Source organism: Rhincodon typus, chromosome 6 (assembly GCF_021869965.1).
Source record: "Rhincodon typus isolate 14 chromosome 6, sRhiTyp1.1, whole genome shotgun sequence".
Classification (NCBI taxonomy): Eukaryota; Metazoa; Chordata; class Chondrichthyes; order Orectolobiformes; family Rhincodontidae; genus Rhincodon; species Rhincodon typus.
In genome coordinates this window covers 91,576,942-91,593,026 of record NC_063337.1, presented here as the reverse complement: position 1 = coordinate 91,593,026, position 16,085 = coordinate 91,576,942, and the positions used below count along the sequence as shown (strand labels likewise).

At 40.2% G+C, this 16,085-nt stretch overlaps 1 protein-coding gene across 3 annotated transcripts in view; it reads left to right on the top strand.

The window, feature by feature from the left end:
- LOC125483306 (dedicator of cytokinesis protein 9-like) overlaps window positions 1-14,598 on the top strand; it is a 57,752-nt gene extending 43,154 nt beyond the window's left edge. For all 3 annotated transcript variants that reach the window (XM_048597916.1, XM_048597917.1, XM_048597918.1), the window contains 4 exons: window positions 1,824-2,014; window positions 4,092-4,192; window positions 5,879-6,017; window positions 11,870-14,598. In XM_048597916.1, the coding sequence (XP_048453873.1) occupies window positions 1,824-2,014; window positions 4,092-4,192; window positions 5,879-6,017; window positions 11,870-11,998 (560 nt within the window). In that variant the 3' untranslated portion in view covers window positions 11,999-14,598. The remainder of the gene's footprint in view (window positions 1-1,823; window positions 2,015-4,091; window positions 4,193-5,878; window positions 6,018-11,869) is intronic.
- Window positions 14,599-16,085: the final 1,487 nt, after the last annotated feature.

Below are 16,085 nucleotides of genomic sequence, written 5' to 3'. Positions count from 1 at the left end.
ACCACTAGCCACAGGCCCATTGGAGCAGCAATGTCCTTTAGGACTCAAACAGCTTGTTCAGTAGTTACTTACTGAGTAATTCTTAGTGATTGACAGTGTACCTTCTGTGCACTTGCCACAGTCAGTGTTTCTTCCAAGTGGTGATCAGCATGCAAAGGGCTCATTCATCAGCCAGGGGGACAGGGGGTAGTAATCAGCAGGAGCTTTACTTGCCCCATGTTTGGCCTGATGCCATGAGACTTCATGGGATCCACAGTCAATGTTGCAGATTCCCAAAGCAGACCAGTGCCAACTACATACCACTATGCTGCTACCTCAGGCATGGTAATCGTTATAGACCAATAAAATCCCCACAATGTGGAAGCAGGCCATTTGGCCCATTAAGTCTGCACTGATCCTCCAAAGAGCATCCCACTCAGACCCACTGCTTTCCCTATCCCGATAACCTTACATTTCCCAAGGCTAACCCGCCTAGCCTGCACATCCTTGGACGCTACAGGCAATTTAGCATGGCCAATCCACTTAATCTGCACAGTTTTGGACTGTGGGAGGAAACCGAAGCACCTGTAGGAAATCCATGCAGACACGGGGAGAACGTGCAAACTCCACACAGATGTTCACCCGCGGGTAGAGTCGAACCCGCATCCCTGGCGCTGTGAGGCAGCAATGCTAACCACTAAGCCACTGCATCAGAGACCTTTTCAATAAGGTATGATACCAGGTGAATGACTGTCAGGCCGTTGCTGGAATAGTCAGTGGAGCATCTCTCCCAATCTTGGCTCAAGCCCTCAGGTGTTATAATGAGGACTTTACTGGTTCGACCTGACTGTGTGCCGTAGTTATTTCTGGGGCTTTGGTGATACTTGGAGATCCACCTGGTTTCTTTCCTTTTATCTGACTTTGTAGCAGTTAAACACAACAGAGTGGCTTGCTTGCCCATTTCAAAGGACAAATCAACCACTTTACTGTCATTCTAGAGTCACATTTAGGCCAGACCAGGTAAAGAAGGATGATTTCATTCCCTAAAGGACATTAGTGATCCACATGGGATTTCATGATAATCAGCAATGATAATTATTAGACTAATGGTAATTCCAGACTTGTATTGTTTGACCTCCAGTTTCACCATTGACTGATGAAGTTCAAACCAGTGCATTAGTCTGGGTTTCTGGATTTCTAGTCCAGTGACAATATCGTTATTCCACTGTCCACCCTTATGTGGCTCACTATTAAATTTTGCTTTACAAAGCCCCTTGAGATATTTAATTATGTTGGAAGTTCTCATGTGTAGTTGTTGTTGTTTCTTGTATTGCCTGTTAATTTAGGATAGCTGAAGAAGCATTTCTAGTAACATTCTTACACTAGTCCGTCCGTGTACTTTACCATCAGGAGAATAAGTAGCTACATAGCCTGAAATTACAGCACATACCCTGATCATTCAGAATAAATGTACATGTCCATATTCTTTTTCCAGTTCTGTCACAGTTATGACCATTCCCTGGTTGATCTGTGACTTAACTGCCTCTCTAAAATCTTTGCCTCTCTACCTGCCCCATGTCCTCAGAGGCTCTTAAAACTCAACTCTTCCAGCAAGTGTTCAGTCACCTCTCCTAATATCTCTTCTCATTGTGGAATGCTAGGTACATGAATGGTGTCTATGTCGAAGGCAGCCTGCAAAAAATACTGAACTGCATTTGTGTGTCCACATGGGAATATCTTTCGTCCACAAGTTAGGGTGAAGTAATATGTTACTTATAAATGCTTTTGCATTGTCAATGTTCATTAGAATGTTTCTGATGGAAATTATGTTCTCTCTTTATTAGCTACTCACTGCTTTCCCTATGTGAAGAAGCGCATCCCTGTCATGTACCAGCAACATATGGATATGAATCCCATTGAGGTGGCAATCGATGAAATGGGTAATAAAGTGACAGAGCTGCAAATGTTATGCTCCTCCTCCGATGTGGATATGATCAAGTTACAACTGAAACTCCAAGGCAGTGTTATCGTACAGGTGACTCTTCTTTTTTGTGTATAAATGTAGAACGGAATTAAAGTTTCCACTTTGGGTGCAATTGGAAATTTGTGCTCAAAATTTGCTTCAATTTCACTGGTTAGTTACTGAACCACGAATTAGTTTCATTCAAGGTCCACTTGTCAGTTTCTTCGTTAATTAAATGTCTCGTGATAATTTAAAAAAAACTTGCCTATGTGCCTGGGAAAATGATTGCAGTTGGAAGAGCTGTCCAAAACATTGCACTTGGTGGACTCTCACAATTTTGACAAAGGAATTGATGCCAATTTTGTGGGTGGTGTCAGATAAGACAAACTGAACCAGTGGAAAACATGGGCATGAGCGATTTTAGCTCAAACCCTCCTCTGTCTATAATTCCCCCATTCTTTGGGCTATTTTAGCTTACAATGCAATCAGGGCGATTTCCGCCCAAAATAATTAATTGTAGCATGTGGGAACTGAACATGAATACATTTGGGATTTACAGGCTGGGTGTGACGTGTTTGTTAATTAGCCTGGGCTTCTAGCCATTCAGCTATTCATTATAAAGCCTAGAGAATAATGTACTTGTGTTATATAGGGATGTAGAGAGATGAAAGACCCATATCCAATGTGGAAGTAATAAAGAGTCCTATCAGTGAGACAGAGACATGAGTGTTAACAGCAACAGAAAGGGTATTATGCACATATAAATTAGGAACAGGAGCAGGCCATTCCACCCCTCAAGCTTGTTCCACTATTCAATAAGATCATGGCTGATCTGTTTATGGCTACAACTCCACACTTTGACCTACCCCCCCGCAACGATCTTAGATTCCTGACTAACAAAAAAGGTCAAATCTACCTGTGCCTTAAAAATATTAAATGACTGTACCACTCTCTGGGGAAAAGCGTTTCACAGACACACACCCCTTTGAGAGAAAGAATTTTTCTTCACCTTCATCATCAGATCACCGTTTATTTTTTAACTCTGTCCTCTAGTTCCAGTCCCTCAGATCTGTCAAGTTCCTTAGTTTTTTGAGTAACTGCCTGTGTATTGTGACAACTAAGTATCTGTCTGTTATTAATAATGTTAGCAGAAAAATCATGAATTCTCCATAACATTTGGAAATGAGGAAATGAGCACATATTTTAAAGACCACTGACCTATGACTGGAATAGGGACTGATAGCATATATACAATGGATGACACAACACTTTTTAATATGTATTTATGTAGCTGTCTCTGTAATGCAGGTGGTGGTACGCTTGCCTCTGAGTCGTAATGTTCGTGGCTCAAGGAAACTGCTGCCAATGTGGATGGTGGGCACTGAAGTAGCAGGGGATTTGGAAGGAATTTCAATGGGCAGTGAAACTTGGTTTCTGGGTGGGTGATTTAGAGACTGGTGGAATGGGACTGTATTGATAGGAGTGCCAGGATGGATTCAAGTGGGCCAAATGGCCTCTACCTGTGTTGTAATGACTCTACTGCTCCAAGTTCCACTCCAGGACTTGAGCACAAAACTCCAATGACATTACCAGTCTAGTGTTGGGGGAGTACACTACTGTGCATCTTTTAAATGAGGTGCCAAGCCAAGACCTGATCTGCCCCCTCAAGAGCATGTAAAAAGTCCCATGATCACTACTTTGAAGAGCAGGGTAAGTTCTCCATGCTGTCCTGGTCAATATCTGTTCCTCAGTCAATATCACAAAAGCACATTACCTAGTTATTATCGCATTGCTGTGCGAGCTTATAGTGTGCAGCTTGACTGCTGCGTTTCCTGCTTTATGACAGAGGCTACATTTCCAAAGAGGCTACAAGACGTCTGCTGTTCTTGAAAGGTACTATATAAATGCAAGTCTGTTTTTATTTAGGAAGATGTAGGCCAGATGTAGGTGTAAATATTTAGTATACTAAAGAGAAATGTATATACACTAGGGATGTATATATTGAAACATCAACAGATCATTATGTATTAATGGCAAGAAGCTCTGTAACCATCTGTGAAATGATTCAGATGAGAAATTACACAGGCTTTGCTCCAGTTATTGCAGTCACACAATAATGAGCGTAGTGTTTCCTTTCTTACTGCTGTAGGTCAATGCTGGGCCGCTCGCGTATGCCCGGGCATTTCTAGAAGAGGCCAATGTGAAAAAGTATCCCGACAACAAAGTGAAACAACTGAAGGAAGTGTTCAGGTAGTCCCAGCATTTCTGAGTTGTTACTACAGAAAGAGACGATTGGATCCCAGTCACTCCTCGGATTGAAGGAAACAAGAATTAGGAGCCAAAATGGACTGTACGATACCTCCATCCTGTAATACAGTCACAACAAACCTTGACTTCAACTTCACTTCACTGCCCCCTTCCATGAGAGGCCAAGAATTTGTCTATTTCAGGCTGAAATAAACTCCATGACAGAACATTCACATCCCACCCTGGGCTCGAGGATCACAACTACCTAATTGAAGAAATATCTCTTCATCTCCAACTAGAACGATTGTCCCCTTATTCTGAAACTCTGCCTATTTTCTGGATTGTGCAAACATTGAGCTAGCTTTTACAGCACTGTCATCAGCTGTGTTTAGAGAACCCTCAACCTCACCCTCATTAGTCCACCGGATGGGCACAAGCTAAAATCAGCTGCCCGCTCGCCATGTTTAAAGAAATGGCTGATTGTCAGTGATGCTTTTTAACAATTTTACTGACCTGAATAGTGCACGGATGTGCCAGTCTAGAGCTGATGTGGGCTATTAGGAAAGAGTCAGTCGTCTGGTTTTAAATGATTAGAGTAAAGGTGGAAAGGAAAGAGGGGACAGCTTATTCAGCAGCATCAGAGGCACCCAATATTCACCTTCCTTCAGCACCGACCAGCTGACAGAAGCCCCCCATTTCCTTCCTCTATCACCCTCCCCAGCTTTATAATTCCTTCCCATCCTAAAACCCAGGACGTATTTTCCCAGGAATGCCATGATGTTCCTTGCTTCACTTGCTGAGGTGCCATCAGTGCCCGCAACTGAGCTGTGGCACAGCTGGGAGTAAGAAGCTGCTGCCCAATCAGATTGGACCGACATTAAGAATGAAGGTCCCACCCACAGTGTATTATGGATTACAGGGTCTGCTTGCAAGGACCAAGTCAGCTTCCAGCCCCTCCTCTCAAGCCCTTCATAATCTTGTATGTATTGATGAGATCACCCAGCATTCTTCGAAACTCCAGAGAGCATAAGGCCAATTCATCGTCATCATAGGGTAACCTTCTAATCTCAGGAATCAACCTGGTGAACTCTCATTACACTGCCTTCAGTGCAATCATATCTTAGCTATGCAAGCTAGAAGTGTGGTTGGTTGGCTCGCCGAGCTGGTTCATTGTTCCACAGGCATTTCATTACCGTGCTGGGTAACATCATCAGTGCAGCCTCTGATGAAGCGCTGTTGTGTTTTCCTGCCTGTTATTTAAACTCTGGGGTCCGTTGGAGTTGATTACCTCACTTCTGGTTTTTCTTTGCATTGGTGTGTATGTAGGGTCTAATTCTACATGTTTGTCAATGGCCTTCTTGGTGGAGAACCAGGCCTCTAGCATTTAAATAACAAGCAGGAAAACACAACAACGCTTCTGATGATGTTACCCAGCAAGGTAATGAAAGGTCTGTAAACTAACGAACCAGCTCAGCGAGCAAACCAACCACAGCATCCACAACCCAAGCTACAAATCGACTCAAGAGCCTTAAGCTCGAAATATGCCCAGTACCCATAATGGAGTCTCACCAAAGCCCACTTAGCAGTTGCACAACCCTGCACTTCATTCCCCTTGTAATAAGGGCTCGTGTCATTTTACCTTAACATCAGATCATTTGTGCTTTGACGGGTTGCTTTCTGTATTCACAGGCAATTTGTTGAGGCTTGTGGGCAAGCCTTGATTGTAAATGAGCGTTTGATCAAGGAAGATCAGGTTGAGTATCAAGAGGAAATGAAGGCAAACTATAGAGAAATGGTTCGGGAGCTCTCCAACATCATGCATGAACAGGTGAGACTGACTTATTTTTTTGCATTGCGCATTTACTTATTTCCTCAAGGCAATGCTGCTTTAAAATCTAAATCAGAATAATCAAATGTTAAGCACTTGATTGTAAGAGGAGGGTAATATACTGGGCTCTGTTATATATTAGAGTATACAACTCTACCAAGATCAAAAGCAAGGCTGCTTCATCACTCATTCGTTCAGCTTCTGCCTACAAGTAGAATCTTTGCCTCATTTTGTAAATCCCTCAGCACCGAAGAAGGTCACCATCATGTCTGTACTAGCATTTTGTAAGAACTGTCCAGTTGGTAGCAAACCCCCTCCTTTTTTACCAGAACCCTGCAAATTTCTCCTTTTTATTAAGAAAAGCATTTTGTGATATTGGGAGAAGTTATCAGTGACCTTTGACATATCTGTCCTTTTTTGAACCCCATTTTCTCATAAAGACTCTCTATCTTCTAAAAGCCAGATGGTAAGTTATCCAAGTAAATTCAGGCAACGTCCAGAATGTAGGACCAGTATCTCTGTATCCAGCGCCCTGATACTAGGTTCCATCTTGGTCTCGCTTATGCAGTTTAATTTTCTATCGCATTTATGTGCTTCAGTCGAACCTTCTTGTTTCATTAGAGAATCACGTTAACGTGATTTTTCTTGTGTCCTTTGCTTTTGAGCACAAGGCATCAGTGTGGATAATGGGATAGTCTGGGACCCATAATAAATGTGGGTCAGTGTGCTTTGCAAATTAGTTGCCATCACACAAACTGTTTCATCATTTTTTGTGTGGAAGGGAATTGATGACTCTGTAATTTTAACATCAGGGTAAGTATCATATCATTTGTACAAATGATGACTGCAAACTGAACTGCTTCCTTGGAGAAAAAAATGAATTATTTCACTTGCCTCTTGCAAAATGTTTGCTTATTCCTTCTGCTTATGTACAGTAAAAGTTACTGAAAGTCAAAGGCACAGAAAAAGAGGAAACAAAAGCAACCCACATATTCTACTTTTAATGATCAGTGATCCTGTTCCTAAGGGTCATCCAGACATGCATCACTCAGTTCTGTAGAGCCAGAAAAACAAAGGCGATCTGACTCTCCCTTTCCATACTTGTAAATACTCTGGGCTGCCAGTTTCTGCTGAGAACATCCTAGTGCCATTAATTCCACATTATTTTCTTTGTGCAGGTAGTTAGGTTTGTTTTTCAGTTTGTACATTATATGAGGATCATTGAAGCTGGATAGTTCATTTTTTTTAAGTGTTAAGGCATGTGAAATTCAACGATGTATTTGCACAGTAATGCCTGAAGTGGAATTGTACTACGCCTAACAGAGTACGTGCATAACAATTACAAGAATCAACAAGATTGATTCTTAAAATAAATGAAGTGTATAAATGTCAATATAAAACATGGTTAAGGTGACTACATTCTACTAGAGCGAAATGGTGCCAGGCACTGCTTTTTTTTTTAAAAGGTGACCTTTAGTGTTTTAGACTTTTGTGTTTGTTTCCAGTATCACAAGAGTTTATTGCCTAACATGACACATGTTTCAGGGGGTCCCTTCAGTTTAAGAACAGAGTACCTTAGGGAAGGAATTCCAGATTTTAAGGCCCAGGTAGTTGAAAGCAGTTATGGAGTGATTAAAATGGGATCAGAGTTTTAGATGAGCTTGTGTTTAGAGGGTGGAAGCTGGAAGACAGGCCTGGAGAGCGTTTGGAAAAGTCTGAAGGTGTTGAATAGTGGTGAACAGGGTGATACATTCCAGGTTCTCCATCACAAAATCCTAGGAAATTTCCTCTGGTGAGTCGCTATAATGATATACTGATATACGCTGTAATGATATACTCAGCACTAGCATTTAATCTCATTTTCTTTTGCAAGTTTGGACAATTTCCTTTAAATGTGGGCCCACTAATTCATGTTTTTTGTGTGCTCCCTAACGTGGTAGTGATTTGAAGGGGCTGACTTGTGTGTGACCTGTGCAGGGCTTGTGGGTTGCTGCCTGACCATATAGCTTGGAATGAAGATTGCTACACCTCATTCCCTTTTCAATATACTTACATTGTTTTTGCTAGGAATACCAGCAACAAAAATTCAGCGCATGGTTTATGACTTCACCACACTCTCACCATCTTTACAGCTGTAGAACTGACCTCTTGGTATCTTCCACATGTCATGTTGGAACTTGTATTGGTTGAGAGTACTACAGTAGCAAGAGTGGGGAAAGTTTGGTGGCTGTTTGTGTTTCATGTCTGAACAAAAATTTAATGTAAGCTGCTTTACTCCCAGTATATGGAGAAAGAGACAGGCCTAAGATTTTGACCAATGTTGATCCTTCGGTCCAACTCACCCATGGGCAATTTAGCACAGCCAATCCACCGAACCTGCACATCTTTGGCTGTGGGAGGAAACTAGGGTACCTGACGAAACCCACGCAGACACAGGGAGAATGTGCAAACTCCACACAGACAGTCACGTGAGGATGGAATTGAACCCCGGTCCCAGGCACTGGAAGGCAGCAGTGCTAAACACTGAGCCATCGTGCCACCCCTTCTGGAAGTGTTAGTAATGGAACAGGCAGCGGTCGGTTCATCATATGACCCTTATTGCCTGATTCTGGTTTCTGAACATTGCAGTTTCAGGGGAGGAAGAAAAATTTTCTCTGCATTTCCCTGTTTACTTTCTGATTGGAATCCTGACAAAATTCTGAGTGATTGGTGTGGGAAATTCAGCCACTTATGTCTAAAAACGATACCTTTTGCAAGAATGAGAGATAGTCAAACAAAGCAAACCGAATCAAATTCTTGTTGAACCTCCTAATTTGTTGAGAAACCTTCAAGTGATTTTTTGTACCTTAACATTACTGTTTTTTGAAATAATTTTTGCTCTGGCCATTTATAGCAAAGATTACCATATTTCAATTTTCCAGCTGATTACTTGTAAGTGAAAGGTAGTTCTGAAAATATTCAGACAGATCTGGGGGCATCTGTGTTGAGAGAAACACAATTATATATCGCAGGTCAATGACGTACAGACTATGTTTCATAGCAGACTTGTAGATACAAGATGAATCCTGAAAGGGAAAATCAATGAATTGGAAGGCATTTCAAAGGAAAATGGTAAGGATGATATAACCTTGGGAAGGTCTTGTTAGTCAGCAGATAGCGACCATGCCTCTGAGTCAGAAACCCTGGGTCCAAGTCTCACTCCAGGAATTGAAGGCTAAGGAAAGTGTGTTCATAATGTGTGCAAATGCTTGATGTTCCACATTTAAATCCTGCCACTACCACTATGGCCGGCAGTTAAAGTGGGAGAATCTGGAAGTCAGTCATGCTTGATGTGGAGTCATTGAATCATTGAATCCCTGCAATGTGGAAGCAGGCCATTCAGCCCATCCAACCCTCTAAAGAGCATCCCACCCAGACCCATCCCCTACCCTATCCTTACATTTCCCATCCTAGACATTATGGACAATTTAGCATGGCTAACCCACCTAACCTTCACATCTTTGGATTGTGGGAGGAAACTGGAGCACCCAGTGGAAACCCATGCAGACGTGGCGAGAATGTGCACACTCCACACAGACAGCCTTATATTAAAGACTAATGTGCAATTTGCTTTCCCAGTTGGCTGCTGTACCTGCATTTTAACTTAAATATGATTGATGTACAAAGATCCTTCTGCATTGTAAAGTTTATATAAAGCATGTCAAGAATCCATGCAATAAACTCAGCTGTTTACAATCTGTCGTAGTAACTTAAGTAAGAGGGTGGATCAGTTGTAATGTATCCAAGGTTACTGATGATATAAAGCTAAGCAAAAATTTAAGCTGAAAGGAGGATACAAAGATGTTGGGGAAGAGATAGTTAAGTAGTGAGTAGGCAGTAAAAATAAAATGCTGGAGAAACTTAACAGGTCTGGGCAGCATCTGTGGCGGGAGAAACAGAGTTAACCTTTTGAGCCCAATGCAAGACTTCTTCAGAATTGAATTCTGATTGGATTCAAATTGTTAACTTTTTTCACAGATGCTGCTCGACCTATTGAGTTTGTCCTGTATTTTGTTTTTATTTCAGATCTCCAGCATCCTCTGCAGTACTTTCCTCTTAAATGAATAGGCAAGGTGACTGATAGGCAATACTATGGAGAAATGTGCAACTTCTGAAGGGACAGGCGCAAAACATTTGTTTAATATCTCTGAATTTTCTCATTCCCCATTTTATTTTTTCATGTCTCTGCCTGTCTCAGGGACGGCATTTAGTTTTGCTAATCCTTTTTACATAATTATGCAGACTGTCATAATCTGATTTTTTTTTGTTTCTCGTTTACTCTCACATTCTACTTTAGTCCCCCTTGTCAGTTCCTTGGTCATACGTCAGTCAGTCTGTATAGATGATCATAACAACTCGCCTGTGTTATTCTTTTAAGTATAAGTAAGCAAATTGCCAATTTCAACTTTGTCTTTGTCAACAGACTTGGAGTCTGCACCTTCCCATATGCAGTGAAGGTAGATTGCTAGGAACATTCATAGAAATTTCTTACTAACTAATAATGGCCAAAACCCAGAGCAAACGTCCTGACTGCTAGTTGTAACTGGGGATTGTAATTTGATGAGGATATCTAGAATGGTGAATATGCAACACTTAACACATGACGAGAACGTAATTATTTTTTAACATAATCCTTGTCAAAAAGTGTACTGCCATCGGACTGTAACAATTTCATAGAATCCCTACAGTGTGGAAACAGGCCCTTCGGCCCAACAAGTCCACACCGACTCTCAGAGCATCCCACCCAGACCCATCCCCCTATAACTCTCCTAATCTATACATCCCTGAACACTGTGGTCAATTTAGCATGGCCAATCCACTTAACCTGCTCATCTTTGGACTGTGGGAGGAAACCAGAGCACCCAGACACAGAGAGAATGTGCAAACACCACACAGACAGTCACCCAGGCTGGGATCAAACCCAGGTCCACGGTACTGTGAGGCAGCAGTGCTAACCACTGTGCCATCCTTTTGTGTGCATTTCCGAATTATTTCCTTTTTTCTCTAGATCAAATTTTGATTTGGTCAAAAGATGTTTTATTCTAATTCATATTTAGTGATTTTTCTCTTATAATGAATTCCAAGGGAAGAGCATTTTGTATTGTAGCATTTTGAATTAATAGTTCTCCAGGTATTTAACCAGCAATTTAAGTAGGCAAAGTGAAGACTCACATAAAACATAGCCGGTACCTTTGAATTAAGTGGATATTTTTAAGTGGAAATTTATTAATTCTGATTTCAGCATTGTTAACACTACTGCAGCCATTTGTTCCAATTTCTGTTAAAATCTAGAAAGGGAAAACTTCGCTCAACTTTTGTTTGCTTCCCAAGTTTTAAAGAAAGAACATGATAACTTGCATTATAACCCAAGTTGTTCTACCTGAACATTTTAATGGTCAATCTATAAGCATGCAGGCATCTGAAACCTAATTTATATAATTGCCTGTATCTCTAGGATGTAAGATTGCAGATCCTGTGAATTCTGTGCAAATGAAAACTAACCAGTGTATTTTCTCATTTTCTATTTCTCTGAATGCTGCCCTCACGTAATGTGAGCAGATTGGATGGTAATATTCCTGTTGTGAACTCTGGAAATGCATGACATCAGTGTGTGTGTGTGTGTGGGTGTGTGTGTGTGTGCGCGCGCACGCACAGCATACTGAAAGTTAAATCTGTAAATTGAGTTGTACTTTTAAGGAAAACTTGTGCAAATGAAAGAAACCGCTTGTTGTTTCCTGAAGCCTTTGTGAAAATTCCCTGCCAGCCTGTGTTCTTCCGATTTATTTTTCTTTAAATGTTTTATTTTCTTTAAGATTTTGCCAGAGGACGACGGAATGAAGATCAATCTTCTTCCGAACTCATATCACATCTTCAATGCAATCAGTGGAACGCCAACTGGGACAACTGTTCAGGGCATTTCCAATTCCTCTTCCATGGTTTAAAGATTCACAAGTGGAACATTGTCATCAGCATACCAAGTCATTCCTGCATGTATTCACTCAGGACACTTTGGAGCCTCACGGAATGTGGGAATAGATCAGACTAAGTTGTGACAGTCAGGAAAATGACGTCAGCTATGTCGTGGAGCCAAAGGAAATAATGTTTGCACATTTTAAGCTCTGCTTCGGGGAATGCCGTTGACTTTTACCAGGTTCTCCAAGAAGCTTTGCTAGTCGGCATTTTATTGTACAGTTTTTAGAACTCAGTGGTGGAAATGGGTCCATGGCTTTGCTATAAGAATCTATCTTAAAAAAATATAGACTTCGTATGTTTAATATATTGGAAAAATGGGAAAATAATGTTAGCATCAATATTTTTGCTGTTGGTTTACATTTATCTAATGCCTGTAGATAATTATTAAAGATGGCAAATCGATGGATTGCGTAAGGAAGGTATATTTCAGATAGGATATATGTCAAGTGCAACAAAGGAGCAAAGTTTGAAATTATAGTTTCCATTTAATAACGCAAACAACAGTTGAGTATTGTAGATTCTATGCTGGTTTACATGGGTTTATATAAAGGAATACAGAATTGAGCTGTTGCAATACCTTTGTCTTGTATTTCATGTGAAAATACTGTGCATGTAGCTTTGTCAACTTCCACTGGTGGACTTAGCCCTGGTAGTGACCCTAGTAATCTGTCACAGTGCATAAATGAGCCTGAATGTAAAATGCATTTGTGATAATTCAACTGTATAGTAATTATCTGTGCTCGGGCAGTCTGATCACCAAGTGCGTGTAGCTTGCTGTACACATTTGGATTTGTAATACAGTATTTTCATGATGTGCAATGTTGAATAATGTAAAAATTTCACCAGCGACCAGCTTTATAGCCTTGCCTTCAATAAAAAAAAGTAAAGCATTGGTAAGGGAATGCAGGATTACGGTAAATTACCTTCTCCTGTATCACATGCAGTATATTTTACAAATGTGCTTTATTTGTATTCTTGTACATAATTGAGTGCAATATTCGTCATAACGTAATACCCCAGATGTATACAGTCTTTATGTTCTGATTTATAGAATGTTACATAGCAATTGTCTTTTTTTTGCCAAAGTTGACAGGATATTATCAGCAGTCATTTATAATTTTTTTTGGAGGGGGGGAGCATAACTTAAATCATTCTCCCATCAGATTTGCCTTGAAAAGCTTAATTAAATTTTATATTTTGGGGGGAAAGTGTGGTTTTTAATATTATTTAAACTGGAACTGTTGTCCTGCTGTATGTAAATTTAAATTTTGTTCTCTTGTACAGCTGTAATAAGTTCAGCTTATTTGTTTCTTTGCAATTTCATTTTGTATATGTGTAACCTCAGGCCTATCTGATAAAAGCAGATTTCAAAGTTTTTCTAACTTCATGGTTTGCAGTTTGGCTATTTTGAGCTTTATTTTTGCATTCTCTCATTGCTTCATTGTTTAGAATGTCAGAAGAAATCTGAACTCCACATTGTGAGATTAATGCTCCAAAGGGAATATAATTTTCTCCCTTGGACTGCATTAAGCATTTCTAGCATGGATCTACGGATAGGAGGTTGGCAAAAAAATCAGTGGAATGAGAGAGATTTGGGTATCCTGGCACACATGCATAAAAGTTAGTGCAATATTCAATAATATTTAATCAAATGATACCAGAACCCTAACTGTAACAGTCAGGAAAGATTGAACAAGCTGTGGCTTTTTTCTCAGGAAAAGAGAAGACTGAGGGGTGACCCGATCAATATCTTTAAAACTATGTTAGAGTTTAATAGGATAGACAATAGAGAAGGTGTTTCCGTCGTGGGAAAGACCAAACTCAGGAGCATTCAGATTTTAACTAATAATTCCAATAAGGAATTCGTAGGAAACGTCTGTAATCAGCAGGTGGTGAGATTGAAGAACTCACTATCACTGGGTGCTGTTGTGTGAATAGTTTTAATGCATTTGGGGGGAAACTAGACAAACATGAGGGAGCAAAGGATGTGCTGCTAGAGTGAGATGAAGTCAGGTGGGAAGAGGTTTGTGTGAAGCCCCACATGGACTAGGTGGACCAAATGACTTATTGTTCCTGTAAATGTGATCTACCACAGATTGCAGCATACAAGAAGACCTCTGACCTTTGAAAAATGAGTTAGTGTATACACACAGAGTATAAAAGTTGAATCCATGGTGTCAGTGCAGGAAGACCCATTCCTGTGTATTATTCATCATGTGAGGCCCACTCCATAGGTCTTAACCTCATGCTTCTTGAAATCATAGCCTGCATAATCCCAAGCACAGACTTACAAGGTGAGCATTACCCTAACCATATCTTTCTCAGCTGAATAACTGAGGCCAAATATAGCCCTAAGCATGTTTTTATTAGCTGAAAGATGGGGTAACAACTTGTAAGCAACGAAAAATCTAAATATTCATTTTGGCACTGAAAAGATAGTACTGAAAAGATTGTACATCTGGGAAATTTATATTCCATAAGCATCTGTTGACTTGAGATTATGATAGTATTGTTAAAGAAAAGCAAGTTAAACTTGTTATAACAATAAACAACAAACAGTATAAAAGCATAAATGTTAATCTAATTATTAATATATTTCATATTTCATGTTTTTGCAATACAGAGTTTGAGGTGATTAATTAACTTTTAAGATTAGCACCTTCTCATTTCCTGACAAATTAGATCAGTTTACTGCTGCCTCCTTTGCACTGGGCCAAGCAGTACCTTTTGCACGAATTGTGGGTTGTAAGGAAAACTAAAAATCAATGTTTAATATATCCAAGTAATGGGATATGTATAATATGTAGAAGATAGCAGGTAACTCTTCTACTTTAGCAACAGGGTTGTGCCTGTCACTTGCTAGGCAAGCGTTTAATGCCCATCCCTAATTGTCCTTCACATGGTGGTGGCGACGTCTTAAATATATTGAATGGCACATTGGACTGTTTAAGATGTCAATTAAGAGTCAGAAACCTTATTCTGTGCCTGGAGACCAGGCTTTTGCAATAATATGGTAGTTTCCTGGTCACTGTTACTGATGCTAGATTTTTATTCCAGATATATTTGTTAACCAAATGTAAATAGTTCATTGGGATTTGAACTCATGCCTACCAGATCATTATTTCAAACATCCATGGTTATTAATGCTCTAACAAATGACAACTGCCCAATTGAGTGACAAATATGTTACAAAAACAGAGTGCTAGAGGAGCACAGCAGGTCAGGCAGCATCTGTAGAGAGAAAAACAGTTAACATTTTGAGTCCTTTGAGTCAGAGTGGAGCTGTCAGAGCAGCTGTGATGAAGGGTCAATGGTCTTTAAACGTTAATTCTGTTTTCTCTCCATATGTTGTCGGGGTCTCATATTTCTCCAGCATAATTTTCATTTCAGATTTCCAGCATTTGCAATTCTGTGTTTATTGTTGTAGCAAAAGTTAGCCATTTGTAATGAAAGACACTTTAATTTACAGAGTGAATTAATCTTCCAGTATTTAATTAGAATGAAGATGTACTATGTAACTGTACTGAAGGAGTAAAAACTGGATGCAGTTCATTAAAATGCCAAGGGCAGGTACAGAAAGTAATCAAAAATGGCTGATCAAATGTCATTCTAGTCAAATCAAACACAGGAGGGTAAAATGTAAAACTGAGAGAACTGTGGATGCTGTAAATTCGAAACAAAAACAAAAATTCCTGGAAAGCTCAGCAGGTCTGGCAGCATCTGTGAAGAGAAATCAGAGTTAATGTTGCGTGTCTGGTGACCCTCAGAACTCACAAGAGGGTGAAAGTTATGTTTCAACTATACAAAGCTTTGACTAGACTCCACCTGGAGAACTGAATGCAGTGCTGGGAAGCACATTTCAGAAGGATACATTGGTCTTGGATGGCATGCAGCATAGAATTAAACCAGGACTTCAAAGGTTAAATTACAAAACTCGATTGCACACACTAAGGTTGTATACCTTGGGACTTAAAAGGCTGAGGTGATTTGTTCTAACTTTTCACAACATCACCAAGAGGAGTTTGATAGTACCATTATTGCCTGAGCTGGCCAAGT